Source organism: Chenopodium album, chromosome 7 (genome assembly GCF_948465745.1).
Source record: "Chenopodium album chromosome 7, dcCheAlbu1.1, whole genome shotgun sequence".
Taxonomy (NCBI): domain Eukaryota; kingdom Viridiplantae; phylum Streptophyta; class Magnoliopsida; order Caryophyllales; family Amaranthaceae; genus Chenopodium; species Chenopodium album.
In genome coordinates this window covers 69,389,663-69,406,874 of record NC_137840.1, presented here as the reverse complement: position 1 = coordinate 69,406,874, position 17,212 = coordinate 69,389,663, and the positions used below count along the sequence as shown (strand labels likewise).

Genomic DNA, 17,212 nt, shown 5'->3' with positions numbered 1-17,212 from the left:
CCTGGTAGTAGTGTGAGTCATTAAACATTGCCAACAGAGTTCGCAAAATTTAGCTAAAATGCCTACCAGAACCTTTAACTATTATTGCCATAAGACATCTACAAATAGTGGGAAGGGGCTGATGCAAGCCCCTGCAGTCCAATGTTAGTAATGTAATGTGTAGAGACTCTCCTTAACTTTTATCTAATTTCCCGAATATGCTTACTGAGGACCCTGTAAGCCTGATAAAAACTAGCTACATAAACTCATACAACAACAACAGAGAATAAATCTTGGGAACATACCCCTGCGTTGCCCCTATTAACTTAACTGCAATTTACACTGCCCGTCTCCAATTATATGGTCCATGGTGAGCTACAAAGGGATTCATCTCTTCTCTCCGCATAAACATCTTGCAGCTTGTAAGGCAAAATATGTAAGAATGATGTCAGCACCAGCCCGGCGGAGACACATAAGCGATTCTAGCATGACCTTCTCCTCATCAATCATCTTGAGAACCCCACCTGCCTTTATCATGGAGTACTCACCAGAAACCTAGCACCAGGAAGGAGAAAAAAATTTAATTAATTTGACTAGAAAAGGCAGGATACTACATCAAGCTCCAGCAGAGTAGTTCAATTGTCATTATATTAATTAAAGTGAAGAAAATTTGAAATTTTGATTCAAAAGCCCAAGAGTGCTTGGATATTGCCAGGATTTAGATTATAAAAGGTTAAGCTAAGGCTTTGTTTTCTTAACCTCAAAGTCTCAAACATGTAAGTTTCAAGATTTGCTTCAGATAAGTTTCAACATAAGCTCATATGGCTACCTAAGCTCAGTTCAAAAGTAAAATAAGTTCAGGTAAGTTCCAACTAGTTCAAAAAAGATTATTTTAGGTGATGCCTATTCCCTCTTTCTAGATAACAAAAGCCAGTGTCACCTGTATTCTGGTGCAGTAATTGTTCCAAACCTTCCTCGTAAAAATAAATAAATAAATAAAAAAAACCCTGTAGCGCAAGTTAAAAAAGGACAGAGGACAGAGGAAGTCCTAAGTACCTGATATGCTGCAATAGGCAGAGCAGAATTATCCCGAAGAAGCCTGATAATATCCAAGTACGGAAGTCCAGGCTTTACCTATAAGCCAAAACCAAGAAATCATTGATATCACTGAGCAAATGAGCAAGCACCAGAAATCATTGATATCTAGCCTACTAAGAAACTAACCAATAGGATATCAGCTCCTTCTGACTCATCTTCTTGAGTTTCAATTAAAGCCTCTCTATAATTTGCTGGGTTCATTTGATATCTTTTAATTCCATCCGACAAGATCAGAAGAGAAACAATCAGGCATGACTTTTAAAATGTAAATGTAAACTCAAGTTTATCAAAAGAGAAAATCCAAAAGCATACATACGTTTTCTTGTCCCCAAAGCGTGGATTAGAGTCAAGAGCTTCTCGGAATGGACCATAGAATGAACTTGCATACCTAAGTAAAAAAGAATAGTTATCAAAAAAAATTTCAGAGCTTGGAAGCCAACCGAAACCAATTATGAGTAAATCATTTGTTTTTGCAGACGACAACGATAAGAAAGAAAATCTGCTTATGAACATACATTCAATTTTCTGCAAGTGATAAGAAAAAGCATACTTCTATGTTCTATCAGGTAAGTAAATTACTTTCCAATCAGGTAAGTAAATTACTTTCCTTCAAAAAAAAAAGGTAAGTAAATTACTTTGCTGTATAGGACATGATCGAAACATGAGAAAATCCTTCTCCATCAAGTGCTGCACGAATTGCACCTACACGACCATCCATCATATCACTAGGACTGACAACATCTGCTCCTGCACGGGCCTATACAATAGGATTATCCCACAATGTTAAAAAGAACGAGCGAGATATAGAAAAAAAAAATTATATAAAAGAACTCTCCTAGTAGAAGCCATGCCAGAAAATAATGAAAAATGTCAAAAGATTATAACAAACCCAATTTAAGCTTTAGGGAATATTAATAATAATTATTAAAACCTAACACATTTAATACCTGCTTATCCATGTAATTCTCAGTGATCATTCACTTATCACAAGCTGACAATAAGAACAAACCTAGAGTTTTATTCATTAGTAAAATGGGAAGGCAGACACAAAATGGAACTCCTCAAACAGTCAAACCTTGGTATAGTGGAGAAATTTTCAGCAACTCAGTTATTAAAAGAAAGTTATAGCATGTCCTAAAGATCATATTAGGACAAAATTTTAACAGCTTAGACTTAAATTCATGAGAACTAATATACTAAAACTTTCAACAGATGTAAGTTAAAATCAGCATAACCTGGGCAACAGCTTGTTTGCATAATTGGTGCACTGTCTCATCATTCATAATTACACCTGCAAAGCATTAGATATGATACAATTACTTTATCAAACAATAGACTGCCACACAAATTTTAATATTTAGCAAATACAACCATCCAGAATTATCATCCTTAGCCTCACATACCATCTTCTCTAACAATACCATCATGCCCATCTGAAGAATATGGATCTAAGGCAACATCCGTGTAAATTATCTGCCAAAATTATATTGTTGTCAGAGAAAAATAATGGAGGCAACTCAATGTATAACTGATATATAGTATCTGTACTACACTTACAAGATCAGGAAATTTGTCCTTCAGCATTCGTATGGTCCGGGGCACTAAACCGTTATCATTGTATGCCTCGTCGCCTGTGGGTGACTATAAATATATATGGTACTTTGTCATTGTTTGCAGCAGATGATTGACATAAGCAGAAGGGAAGTCACAGAGATGTAAAACAAGTGAATTACCTTCAAAGCATCTGGGACTTTTGGAAAGAGCACAATGCTGTTAACACCGACATCACGGGCTTTTGCTACCTGTGGACAATGCAAGCATATTGTGAAAGACTGTTGTAAGGCACTGACGTTATGAACAGACTAGTCTAAAGATCTAGTTTGATTACGGAACTGGTAGGTATTTCACAGGATTACAACAAGCCCAAACATTCAAAGCCCTTGTGACGATGAAGTATAAACCAATTAGATCAAAAATCTATATCTAAATTATATTAATATTTCTAGAGAATATAAACTGCAAGTTTGGAATATCTATACTATTCATAGGAGAATATCCATACTATACATAAGGGAATAATTATGAAAAGCTTTCAATGTTGATCCCCTTAATCACACCAGTCAACGGATAGCTTGGAAGGTCTTCAAGATTCATTTTCTTCTAACTTAGATAGTTCTCATCCTCGATTGAAATTGGCTTTTCCCAAATTTTATGGGCGCCTATATAAGCCATATAGCATTAAAAAGCAACTTATGCATCACTATAACTCAACAATTTATAAGAAAATCACAGTCAACAAAGCATTTTGAAACCTATGTTCTTGCTTAAGACCACTTTTTTTGGGGTGAATTGGTTGTGTAGAGGGAGCCTTTGAACCAGCATATATAAAAAGAGTAGAGAATAAGTCATTCCTGTGTTTGGGGGATTCAATAAGGTCAACAAGACTTGGTCGAGTACATTGGGTATAGATTCATTGTAAGGAAGAGGGAGAATTATGTTCGTATAAGATAAACTAGCCCTCCTTTTGAGAAGCTACAGAAACAAAGTGGATGAAGTCCCCCCTGCCCTATTGGAAAGGTAAGGGTCTCTGAAACCACCAACCACCACAATCATTAGAATACTGAATTATAGCGGTCAGTTTCTATGTTAGCACACCACCACCTCTGGCTTAAATTTCAAGAAAAACACCAAATGTATGGCTTCATATCCCACAGCTACAGAAATAACTAAATGTGAAAGCTGCTATGGATAATATCGTGTGAGTTTCAAATGTAGATAGGCTCATCCCTAGCAGCTGCTAACAGAACGAGAGACTCATTCAAAAAAATTTATCCCACAAATGAGCAGCAGCTCAGATTGACTCACACACCATCAAGTTTACATGAAACTCTATTAAAAAGTAGTTGGTCATCAACACTTCAATAGTCTCACTAAATTATCATGATCTTAGTTCCTGGATGGAAAGTTTTGCAGATCAATCCATTGACCTTACATAGTCAATATTGAGGCAACGAATTGCATATCATTGACCATTCTGCAATGATGCCCAAGAAATAATCAAGCTCCTGCCAATTTGTCTAAAACATAACCATAGAATGCATCATTATGGTGTAAAACAGTTGAATTACATCGTTATGATGTATAATACTTGAAGTGTATCATATTTAGGTCAAGATTTACATTTGAACTCATATATTTTCAGCAGAAAAATGACGTATGTTAGTTGAGACAAGGGTTAACAACGTAGACATGATAAAACAGCAGTTACAATGCATATGTCCAGCAGCAGTGTGCTACAGATATGAAATAGAATGCAGTTTTCAAAGATAATCTACCTTAATCAAGTCAACAAAATAAATATCTTCAGGAAATTAAGATTAGTTACCTCTTCTATAAGGCCATGTCTCCATCCAAGTCTATAACATCCAGGCATTGCTCCAATAGGCGTATCCTCTTCTCCTGAAAGTCCAAATAATATACCCATTTGAAAATCCAAGTTAAAAGAGGATTTATATTAGATAAGTAAGAATTATTTAGCCACATGTACTAACCCTCATGAATAAACAATGGGTAAACCAGATTGGCAGGGGATAATTGTGTCTCTTGAAATGCTGCTCTAAATGCAGGTGATCTCCTATTACGACGAGGTCGCCGACCTAGCGACTGGTGTACAAAGGGAAGAGTTAATCAAAGCCATCTCATTGCAATAAGAAATACAATACTAAATACGTAATATATAAACCATATAAGTAAACACCTATTTGAATATGATAAAGAATTTTAAAGCAAGTAATTAGTACACACTGACACAATCACTAAACTAAAGTACAATACAAGGATGATTACTCATCCATAATGATCACTATATTGTATCAAATTAATACTCGTACAAACCAAACCAATTAGAGCATATTCTATTCCAGCAGGAAACAAAAGATGGTGGCCTATAGTCATCATTTTCAGGACAAAACAGTGATCAAAACTAATTAGAGACAACTAAGGCTTAGATGAGCTCGCCGCATTGCTATGGCTTAGATGAGCTAAGGCTTAGATGAGCTCGCCACATTGCCATGGCTTAGTTATGAAGTAGAGCCAACCTTTTTGCTGCATACTTCCACAATGTACATAAATAAATACTTTGCAATATAAATCACCTATCTTTCTAATCAAAATGCTATTGCTATGAATTGCTTATTTACAACAACACCCTACAAATTTCCCATCAAATAACAAGTCCTTCAATGCTCCTTCAGTCACAATAACCAGCACACACACAATTACAGTAATATTATCACCAGCAAGACAATTAAAAACAGAAATAGCAAAAGTTTCCTTTTTGAAAAGTCAATCTATTTCGCGATTCTCTATCTCTCTCCTCATCACACGAGTCCCTATTTATATATCTCTCCTTAAAAACCGTGCATCCCTAAAATTGCAATAATTAAAGAACGGAAGAAGTAAAAAGAAAGCTCACAAGGGGAGAGATAGAAGGTGTGCCAGAAGGTGCTTTAGGGGTGGGAGGAACAGGAGGAGCAGCTGGCGCATTCCCAGCAACAACAGCAGCTTCACATTCTTCAATACTCAACCCTGTCTTCTGCTCAGTCAAATTCTCTCTCTTCTCGCTCGCTTTCACCACTAATGGCGAAGGGAATTTCCGGGCAAAATTCCCAAAATCAGAAACTTGGGTCTTCGCAAAATTAAACCCTAAATTTGAACAAAAACCCAAATTTCTCTGCGAATTATTGAAACCCTTGATTGATCCAGCATTACAGGGGATGTTATTGTTCACAAATGTCGATGCCATCAAATCAAAATTTTCTTCCAAGCCCTTTACAACAAAATAAGATATTAATTCAATTTAGGGTTTTAGAATTGGGATTCATAGCTACAATTCACAGAAATGAAGAACAATTCGAATGGAAAAATGGTGAGAAAAAAAAAAAAAAATGAAAATTTAAAGCTTAAATATATTGAAGAGGAGAGAGAAAATACCAGAGAATGAAAGGATTAGAAGTTTGGAGTTGGTGAAAGAGGAGAGAGAAAATGGAAATGGGGTAAATTATTGTTGTTATCTGGATAATCAGATGAAGATTGAAGATCGTCGAATAAGAGAAGAGAGAGCAATGGTGAATTGGTGATAAACTGATAATTGATTTTTATGTTATGTTTGCAACTACCTACCTTTTTACAGTTTTATTTTACTACCAGCTGATTTGGATCAAATACGACTATTTTTTAACCCCGTTTTAAGTTACATAATCAGATTGGATATAACTTTTAGATTGTGTTTTTGACTCAAACTTATTACGAACTTACCAAGCATTTCCAACTAAGAGACAAAGAGGTTGTTTATTTCAGTTTAGTTAAATTTTATTTCAGTTCAATTTAGCTTCAATAAGTTCAGTCCAATTCAATTTCTAATTTCTTATTCTCATAAACAATTCAATTTAGTTCAGTTTAGCTCTAATCAGTTCAGTAAATCAAAACATATCCACAGTCAAACTTAATCGTTGAAAGGTGAATTAAGCAAAGCGCCAAACCCAAATGTTTATAACAGATTGGTTAGGGATAAACCATGCACTATTAGCAAATTGGTATAGGGAATAGAACGAATAAAAGAATAAGTTGAATCCAATGACACATTTTAGTGATTAAAGTTAAACTTTAACTACCACTTTAATGACACATTTTAATGATTGAAGTTAACTTTAATTACAACACATTTTATAACAATAAAGTTATATTAAAAAAGAATTATTTGTGTTTATATATCTTAAAATGATTAAGGAAGAAATACATTTTAGTTAGTTAAGGTTATATTAAGGGCATGTTCTCATTGACTGAACTCAGCTGAACTGAACTGAACTGAACTAAACTGAACTGAAATGAATATTTTATAATAGAAGGAAATTAAGAACTGAACTGAACTGAACTGAACTGAGCTGAGCTGAACTGAACTGAACTCAATTTCAACGTATGAGAACAAGCCCTAAGTGTATCAAAAAATTTTATTAGCAAGTGCAAATTATATTGAAATAGTACTATAGCGTGTTACATAGTATTTTAATGTTATTACACTTGAATAAACTTATAATTTTTATTAAGATCTTGCTAACAGACGTTAAATAAATATTTAAAATATTTCCTAAATTATTGTAAATTTGAAAATGCATGATAAAATCACATATATATCAATTGTAATTAATGTTCATTTAAATATAATATTTTTACTTTTAGTTATCTTATCCGGAGGCATTCTTTAGCCTTTTCGATTACTGATATTATTTTCTAATCTAACACCACTCACAATAAACAAATAATTAAAAAAAAGCTCTATATTATTATTTTACTATATTTGAAATCGGTACATAATTTTATTCTTGGCACACATACAACATGCAAACCATTACACAAGTTTTAAACATTGGATCAACACTAGCAAAATTCGTGCTCCCACATTACAACTCTTGTTTGTGGTTGCTAATTTTAGGAGTCTCATTGTCACCACCTTCAACATTAACAGTTCTTGGCCCCTTAATTTTATCAGGTGACAACTTCGCCAAATTTATAGTCAATACTCCATTCTCAAGCTTAGCCTTCACACTATCCATGTCAACATTTTCCGGTACCCTGAACTTCCTCCAAAACTTACCGTAACACCTCTCAGTACGATGCCAATGATCGCCTTTCTTCTCATCCTCCCTCTTCCTCTCCCCACTTACTCGTAACACCCGGTTTTCCTCCACTTCTATCTTTATATCCTCCTTATTTAGCCCCGGAACGTCCATGGCTATAACATGGCCTTCCGGGGTCTCCTTCCAATCGACCCTAGCTGGGGACGACATGATGGGATCCAAATCCCTATCTAGGGCCGAGAAGGGTATTTCTTCTAAGATCCGGAAAGGGTCTGGGACCCTTTCCGGCCATAGCTCTGATAATAAACTAGGGGGTCGGTCACCCCATGATAACATGGTTGCCGACCCCTGTAATGGGTGTAACATAACGAGTAATGCAAGGGATAGCACTAAACATTTTAGTGCACGCATTTTTGCTAGATCAACAATTTAGCGTGTTTAGTGTAACGAATTAAACGTAGTAAATAATATTGTGGACGTGTTGTTATTTGTTTTGGTAGCTTTGATTGATTAATTTTGCAATGAGTTTGCTAGTGAATGTTATGTATTTATAGTTGTACGAAAGTGTAATAAAGAGAAGTCTTGAAAGTTCGTTAGTTACTAAAGAATGATATCTTAAGGAAATGACGAGAAAATTCCAGTAACGCAGTGGGTTATGTGGAAAACCGTAGAATTTGTTCTTTTTCTAGAATTTTCAAAGTTATGGAGCAGATCCATGAAGCAACTAAGTGAGCCCATGAATTTTGGCTTTGGGCTCATACACGTTGAACCCATTTATGTTAGCACGTTTTATAGTCTTGCAGCCCATAGAAGTTTGATTTACCTCTACTGGCACTCTTACAGGAAGCTAGTCCAGCTCCGCAGGCCAAGGCTTGAGAATAGAGGGGGGAAGTAATAAGAGAATCCCCTCACTACCAAGCAGATGTAGTTGATGGCCTGACGGGGCTCGAACTTGGTGAGTTCTCCACCAAGCTTTGCTTACGTAGATAAATTATGTGACTATACATTTATACAAGCATGTCACGTGTACAGTATATGTTATTAATTAGATTGCACAAGACAAGGTATTAATATATAGAACTAGAGTGGATATGTTGGAACGTCAACAATCGGAGAGATTGAATAAACCAATTAAGCATTACATGTTATGATTTGTGATATAGTAATCCGTATGTCTTTAATTTCAACATAATCACCCATGCATGCATTGGCATGCTCTTGTCACCCAAGATATGAATGTTTTGCACGTCATGTTAACAGATCAGACTATCAGAGCAAGGTGAATCGATTATTCAATTCGTTTATAAGTTTAGAGTCCTTAATTTCCAATTCATAATGAAGAAAAAAAAAAAAAAAAAGATTTCCTACACTTCATGTAAGAATGAATTGATAAGTTGCATCACCTAACTAATATGAACTACCGGTTCACCAACCTCTGTTTGTGACGATATAACAATTATTTAATATGCACGTACTAATCTAAAATTTAATAAAATAATACACAACTTATTTATTTATTTATTTATTTATTTTGAAAGAAACTAAATACTTGTATAACCAATCATCTATCATGTCTTAAAAGTCTAAGTAAAAAATTAAAAAAAAAAAAAAAAAAATCCCTCTTACTTAGGCTTTTAAGACATAATAGATGAGACATTGGTGAAAGTGAGTCATATTTGCATAATTTTTATTTTATTTTATTTTTTTATTTTTTAATGAACTCTTGCATAATTTGAAACAAGCTACTAACTTTGGTGTTTAGTGTTTACTACTACTGGTATAAGAAATAATATGGATTGTATTCATTGTAAAACATACCGAAGTATATGATATGAGATGATGCAATATCTTATTGTACACTAATTCTCGTACACATGCATGACATAGCCGTACATTGAAACTTTTATAATTTCATGTGTCATATTTTTGAATTGGACCTTGGTCTAAGACCTCTAGGCTAGGCAACATGTCTAAGATCCTCTTAGCCTTTCTGGTCTTGGAGATAAGGTGATTGCAATTTACACGACTACACGAGGGTTAGATTTACATGTAGATGTAACACTGTACATATTGTTTGGCTTGTGCGGACTACTCCCTATAATTTATTATATGCACGGATTTTTTTTATAAAATTACCCTATAATTTATTATATTAAGGCGTTCAGAAAAAGAATCACAATTTATACTTATAATATTCACTCTCTATGCAGGTGCGGAGTATCTTTTTGTTTTATAGCTACTATCTCATTCGTTTCAGCTCGTTATCAATTTAAGCTTCATTTCGGCTAGTGTTGTCAAATGACATTGCCTATAAAACATAAGTCTACCAAAAATTCAATTGTCTCACCATTAATTAAATTGATGACTGATTGATACCATACAAATATGAATTCTTGAGTTTTTATCACCTATTATTAACAAATATTAGTCATATCTAAATGACACCAACATGGCAACATATATATATTAAAGCTTAGTTATTTCATAATTATAGTATTAGTTTGAAGACTTTAATATGATCACATGCATATGAATCAATTAGGAAAAGTGTAACAATCATTTAACCAAAACCAATTAATAAATCTTGGACTACTTGAGCTAGGTAGGTTATCTATCAAATGACAAAAATAACTACATAATGAAGTTCTAATTAATTAAAGACATTTATTAATCCTAGTATAGTATGGTCCCTCCATGAACAAGACACATTTTAGATTGTCCTAATCCTTAATTTGGTAATTGTAATCTTTTTGGTTTTATTCATGGGTCAATTCATAATCTTGATCAATTATTATCCAATCCCTAATTACTAACTCTAACTAATACTTCATATAATCTTGGCCAAATATATTTAATAAATCGTGCACTCAACTTGTGCACAAACGTTTAGTCGAAGCAATAATGTCAGTAATAATATCAAAAATAAAATAAAATAAAATTTATATACAAAGTACTTATAATACATAGTTTGATTTTGTTTTTTATTTTAATTTTAATTTGTTGTATGTAAAATTGAATATATGTCGGCTGAGTTACGGCATTCAAATTAATATTTGGGTAATTTATACATCCCCAGCTTTTGGCAGAAATGCATGTGATTTTGATAAATGTTAACTTCACTTCTTTACTGCATTTACATAGATTTGACATTACACTCATTTAATTTATTTATTACTTGACTGATACAAAATCTTAAATTGGGTTGGAGTATGTAGCAACTATTGTTTAGTGATTTCAAGTTTGATTGTTGTCTAGGGGTACAAATGTTGTACGTATAGTATATTCAAATCAGATATCTGAGGACATCAATTACTTCAATTGATTGTGTATCAAGGTACTTGATCGAATATCTGTTAACCTGGGATATTTATATCACGTTGGCTCTAGCTTGAAACCATGTTAATAAACCAATTTAACCAAAAACTTTACATGATGGTTGAAACTCGTGATCAATTTATATACTTTTTCACATCTTGTCAGCATTATTATTGGAACATGACCTCTCATGGTAAATAAAGCCTTTAGTGAATTGGTACGTATTGAGGGAATTCCCAAGACCTTAGTCTCAAGGGCAGTTCAATGTTTCCAAGTCACCAAAAACATTATTGATAGATCCAAATCAAGATGACCTATATATGTATCATGCATGCATGACATATATACATAGCGGAGCATAGCGATACTCCTATCATAAACATCAATATTTTTCTTAAAGAGGATAAATTACTTATTGTTAATATCATCAGGGAGGTCCAAGCGCCCAACTTAGGGCCATTTCACATTTACTAAACTGAGCTGAACTGATTTGATTGGAGCTGAACTGAACGGAACTGAGCTGAAATGAATATTTTATGAGAGAGGGATATTAAAAGCTGAACTGAACTGAACTGATTAGAGCTGAACTGAACTGAACTGATTGGAGCTGAATTGAACTAAACTTATTAGAGCTGAACTGAACTGAACTGAATTAAGTAAATGTGAATAGGTCCTTAATGTATGTGAAAAATTATATTATCTACTTATGGACAAGCAATTGTTAGGGAACAAAACATGAGATAGAAGGTTGGAGTAGTTGGTTAGTTCTCTGACTTCCTAGCGTGAAGCAAGGAGTTGAATATCAACATTTTCCTTTACATCTTCCCCTTTTTAAAATGACCATTCTCCTTACCCAAAAAAAAAAAAATAAAATAAAAAACATGGTCGGGCATGGGGTACTCTCACAAAGATAGATTCTTGTCATATTTTCTAATTTACACAAATATGTTACAAAGTAATTACATCATCATATAAATCAAGTCCATCAAGATATTGATGATCCATTATTTATATAGAAAGATTTCTAATCTTCTTTCTTCAAACAAAAACTAGGGTTTAATCTCTTTGTGAAGCTTTAAAAAAAATACATTATGAAATACATATTATGAAATTTCTTTATCCAACATACTTTGTGAAAAATAGACACCCTGAAAGGAGACAGATAGATTAACCGTAGTGTTGTCGAAATATGATCGAGTAAGGTCACATAATTTTCAAAATATTTTGAGTGGGTCCTTTTTTTACCAATCTTTACTCATTTCATGTCTCCTTCACAGTTGCTAGCTAAATTGCAAATTGTTCGATTCCCTGAATATTTCATTTTCTTTTTACGTGGTCCCAAATTACCTTTCTTTCTATAAAGCCCTTAATTTCGAGTGTTATTATTCTGCCTCTCAACGTGTGAACCTTGTCTCAAGTACATTTTTTATTCTTGTTTTTATACAACCAAATTAATAATATTTGCTCTTTTTTTTTTTAGATTAGTTGTGGTGTAATTTGTTGTAATTAATTTAATTAATTTTATAAGGCTAATAATAATTATAAAGCAATATATCTATAACTAACATGAAGGGACTTGACAATTTTAAGACTTGACCATTTAATACCTTGTACAACGTATTTATAATTTTTATATTTAAGAATTTCATACTTCATATCCATGTTTAAGCGTTGATGAGTATATATAAAACCCACAATCGAGTATAAAAACTAAAGTCTGAAATGAAGAGTCGAAGTACAATAGCACGCAAAACCAATTAATTAAGGGTCGATCTGTTCTGATTGACTAAACTCAGTTGAACTAAACTGAACTTATTGGAGCTGAACTGAACTGAACTTATTGGAGCTGAACTGCACTGAATATTTTATGAGAGAAGAAGATTAAGAACTGAAGTGAAAATAATCTGAAGAAAACAAACCCTAATGTTCTGTGAACGTGTGATAGAGAGAGTAGATAATATGCATGTCGTAGTTATAGACTTCTAGGCTTCTAGCTATATGACTTAGCTAGCTTGCTAGTGGACATGATACGATATACTTTGCAAGTGATACACTAGTAATAACGTACACTACGTACTTATTTTCCACCCTGTAGAATGTAGATTAACAATCAAATTAGGACTTTACAACTTGAGCAACCATCTCCTATATATCCCTTAAAACAATAGAAAAAGTCTTATGTTGGAGTAAGAATGAAAAAGAAGATAAGAATTTTCTTATTCATGTGACACGCCAAATCTAAGTGGACCCTTGCAATTGAAAATTATGTTTAAGAGAAGTACGAACAACAAAATAAAATAAATAAAAAGATAATATACTCGTACCAAATCTCAAGTCTCAAGATATATGGTTCATTTACATTCCAAAAAAAAACAATAATAGGAGTAAAACTAAACATTTAATTTATCAAAATAAATAAAAATAAACAAATAAAGACATTCAACTTTTTTTTTCTTTTTTTTTTTTGACAATATAAAGACATACAAATAAATAAATAAATAAATAAATAAAACAAAATAAAAGAAAGTAGAGTATTACAAATGGCTAGGAATGTTAGGTCGGTTAGAGATAGGTCACAAAAACAAAATTCATACCATCATGCGATTTAAATTATACTACATTTGGGTGCACCCTGTAAAAACTTTTGTGTTCTTTCAACTTATGTACTGTGCAATGTTCTTTTAAATTTCTACTTTAAATTTATTTTGTGTTCTATCTAATTATTCGTAGTAATTCATTTATTATTTATACTTCCTCTTTTTTTTTTTTGAAAGAATTACTTATACTTTCTCTATTTCTACTTAAGTGCTCTATTTTAACTAGACACGTGTATACCAATTATCAATAAAGTATAAATGATAAGAATTGAATATTAATAAATTATCCATTGAGATGATTCCAACAAATACTCACAAGATTATATTTTATTTATGTATAAATCACAATATTAGTTAAAACGGGTCAGGTGAATAGTGCAAAAAGTCATAATAAAACACTTTAAAAACGGAGTGGTATGTATGTATGCAATATTTGATCCTTTTACGTGTATGCAATGTCATTTTAATTATTACAAACATTGTAATTGTTTAATTTATTAATTTTGAATATCATATCATTTAGTAACTATTCCAAAGCAAAATCATGAAGGTTAATGACAATGTTCTTTTGGGAACTCCTCTATTGATGTTTAATTTGATATCCATATCTAAATAACATTCATAATATTAGTGTAGAATATAAAGTAATTTGAATTTATTTAAACTCATTTAAGTTGCACTTTGAATTTGATTAGTCTTATCAACCCTAATTAGAACTTACCTTTCTAGAAATTTTATCTTATATGAACTTACTTATATATTTTTTTTGGTGTTTAGAGAGCCACAAGGGCAGGGGTGAGAATCGATCTCAGGATCTCCTGGGACCGGGAGGGAAACTCTAACCACTTGAGCTATCCCTCACTCTCACTTAATTATATATATCCTAAAAGAAGAAAAATAAGACGAGTAGAATAGCCTTATTCAACATGCATCATTGCATTTATGATTTTATACTTAAATTTGAACCTTGTTTGCATCAACACCACATCTATTAAATAATAATGTACACTTAATAACACCTCCGTTTCATACTAGTTGCAATGATTTGAACATAAAGTGTATAGTACGTGAGTAAAAAAAATGTATAACCGTGCAAATAAATGAAAATATATGAAATGAAGGTAGTATAAAGGATGTGAGCGAATTTTTAGGGTAACACTCTTAAGTCTTAACTTAAAATTTAAATCTTGTCTACATCATTCCATTTATGGCCTTCTCTATTTTACAATATTTTCAAATTTTATGCAATTTTATATATCTTTATTGATTCCTCAAAAATCAATTATATATATGAATACATCTCTATCAAAAATAATTTATTTATTTATTTCATTTTTAGTGTTACCTTAAATTTATCCACCATTAGAAAGATGAGAATAAAACTAAAAATCAACTTGCATCATTGTTTGACATGCACTCCTTCGATCTATAAGGGTAAAAACAATTACCATGATTTGAAATCGACTTCCACGATCAAATTTACCATATAAAGACCAACACTTAGTAGTGGCTACTATGCATAGGATCCATTAATTATGATTTTTTTTTTCCCTTAGTATAGAAGTATGTAACATGCATATATTATCTCGAATCTCTTTCAAAATTAAAATTGATGTTGGACCGTTCATCTTTAGATTGTACAACTAATTAATTGCATGTTAATAGCTAGATTTATCTTAATTACACCATGTTATATCTCACCAAAAATAAACACAAAATATGGATAAATATGGCTAAAATAGATATGGGGCTAATAATAAAATGAAATGAATGTATGTATTAGTAGGCCTCAACTACCCAAGATTTTATATCTTTAAGAAATACATATCCTTTGACGAAACATTTGTGGTCCTTCAAAATCTTGGACGCATGATATGATATCCATTTGGAATGGCACGCAATATCTCAATCTTCATTGCATCTTTTTTTTCCCCCTCTAATTATATGTACACATCTCTATCCATTTTATTGATAATATATGATTTGTATGCTATAGGAGATTGAGATCGAAATGGGATATGTACATCCGATCTTAAGGATCTTCGCATAGCTGTATTGGTGAAACTTGATTTACATTAATAAAATTTACAGCTCGACTTTAACCTTCATAAATTGATAGTGTGAGAAACATCTAGATGAAACTAGTGCATGTTAACCCTTTATTCACCATAGAACTGGTTGTACTTGATGCAAAACAATTACCCAATTTGCTCATTTTTGTATGAATGACTGAATGAACAAAGCGGCTAACTATATATTTAATATTATTTTACTTTACCATTAATGCTTCTATACATCTATAATTTTTTTTTACTTGATCATCAATTATTGTTTTATAAATTAAATTATAATTATCGTTAAATTTTACTATGATAATGGATAAATCTAAGCATCTAGCCATTAATACAAAAATGAAAATAAATTTATAATTTCTTTTTAAAAAAGAAGAATAATTAAGAAGCAATAGGATACATGAAAGCATTTGTGTTGATTAGCTCGGATACTACTGCAAAGGAGAAAGGGTAAAAATAAAGCACATGTGAAGAAAATCTAGACAAACAGTAAAAATAAAAAAGATAAAGAAGGGGTGATATAGCACGAGTAACATGATTACACTTTGATACCATACTACTATCTTTCTTTGACTTGAAGATCTTCTTTACAATTTTTACTGTTCATTTTAATCTATACTTTACTATAAGTCATCAACGTAATCCTACCCTAAATCAACTCTGGGATCCTTAATGATCAACATTAATTATATTATATTGTCTCTAGAATCTATTATTCTCACGATTTTTACAAGGTGTAATATTTTATTCATCTATCCCAAATCAACTTTACCATATATATGTACATAACCTAATGTTTTACCACAAAAGATTTTTTGTGTACATATGTGTATTTTATAAATGATATGATATGGTGATGCGTCTATTGGTTATTACATTGCTGAAATTCTTGACGTTGTTATGATATATAATTATATATACATAGGGCTTGTTCACATTTAATGAACTAAACTGATTGTAGCTAAACTGAACTGATTAGAGCTGAACTAAGTAGAAATCGAGCTGAAATGAATAGTTTAATTATGAGAGAAGGAAAGTAGGAGCTGAACTGATTGGAGATGAACTGAACTGAATAGAGCTGAAATGAATAGTTTATGAGAGAAGGAAATTAAGAGTTGAACTGAACTGAACTGATCAGACATAAACTGAAATTAAGCTGAAGTGAACAAGCCCATAGTCAATTTGTTAAGGCAGACTAATTTACATTCTTTTTTTTATGCTCAGATCTTGACTATTAGATATAACCTATTGGGTTATTTTACATTGATGTGTCAACAAAAGCTAATATTTACATTGTTATCTACAGTCCAACCCACATACTTAACGAGTTGAGTTCGCGCCATTTAAGTATCTAACTAGTTGTTATTTTTATAATTAGGTAGCTTTCTTCAAACGTCAAGTCTCTACCTCAGCAACGACCACTTCAACACATCTTCCCTTCTCGCCTTCAAACATACACACACATGTACACAACCCCTCCATTCTCATACCTCATGCCCAACCCTACCTCAATCAT

The 17,212-nt window shown here is 32.3% G+C and overlaps 2 protein-coding genes across 3 annotated transcripts; both read right to left on the bottom strand.

Moving 5' to 3' along the window:
- Positions 1-48: 48 nt before the first annotated feature.
- On the bottom strand, positions 49-6,225 carry LOC145639320 (delta-aminolevulinic acid dehydratase, chloroplastic-like). 2 transcript variants are annotated; one of them, XM_081690534.1, is made up of 13 exons: positions 6,070-6,225; positions 5,552-5,905; positions 4,629-4,740; positions 4,463-4,536; positions 2,811-2,879; positions 2,635-2,718; positions 2,481-2,550; positions 2,313-2,368; positions 1,713-1,834; positions 1,394-1,465; positions 1,204-1,285; positions 1,036-1,113; positions 49-534 (listed from the first exon to the last, which is right to left on the bottom strand). In XM_081690534.1, exons 2-13 carry the CDS (start codon positions 5,879-5,881, stop codon positions 367-369), a joined length of 1,317 nt encoding a protein of 438 aa, XP_081546660.1. In that variant the 5' UTR covers positions 5,882-5,905; positions 6,070-6,225; the 3' UTR covers positions 49-366. The 2 variants fall into 2 exon arrangements, with proteins under 2 accessions (XP_081546660.1, XP_081546661.1); XM_081690535.1 differs by lacking the exon at positions 6,070-6,225 and having other exon boundaries at positions 5,552-5,991.
- A 1,174-nt stretch (positions 6,226-7,399) lies between these two features.
- LOC145638247 (22.0 kDa class IV heat shock protein-like) lies at positions 7,400-8,242 on the bottom strand. Its single transcript, XM_081689212.1, has one exon. The coding sequence runs from the start codon at positions 8,121-8,123 to the stop codon at positions 7,536-7,538; it is 588 nt and encodes a 195-aa protein (XP_081545338.1). The 5' UTR covers positions 8,124-8,242; the 3' UTR covers positions 7,400-7,535.
- Between the last annotated feature and the right edge of the window lie 8,970 nt (positions 8,243-17,212).

Coding starts and splice junctions, on each gene's coding strand:
- LOC145638247 (XM_081689212.1), bottom strand. CDS start 8,123: ATGCGTGCACTAAAATGTTTAGTGCTATCCCTTGCATTACTCGTTATG.
- LOC145639320 (XM_081690534.1), bottom strand. CDS start 5,881: ATGGCATCGACATTTGTGAACAATAACATCCCCTGTAATGCTGGATCA. Junction 2,880..4,462: donor GACATGGCCTTATAGAAGAG/GTAACTAATCTT, acceptor CATTGTCCACAG/GTAGCAAAAGCCCGTGATGT. Junction 2,551..2,634: donor AGGACAAATTTCCTGATCTT/GTAAGTGTAGTA, acceptor TAATTTTGGCAG/ATAATTTACACGGATGTTGC.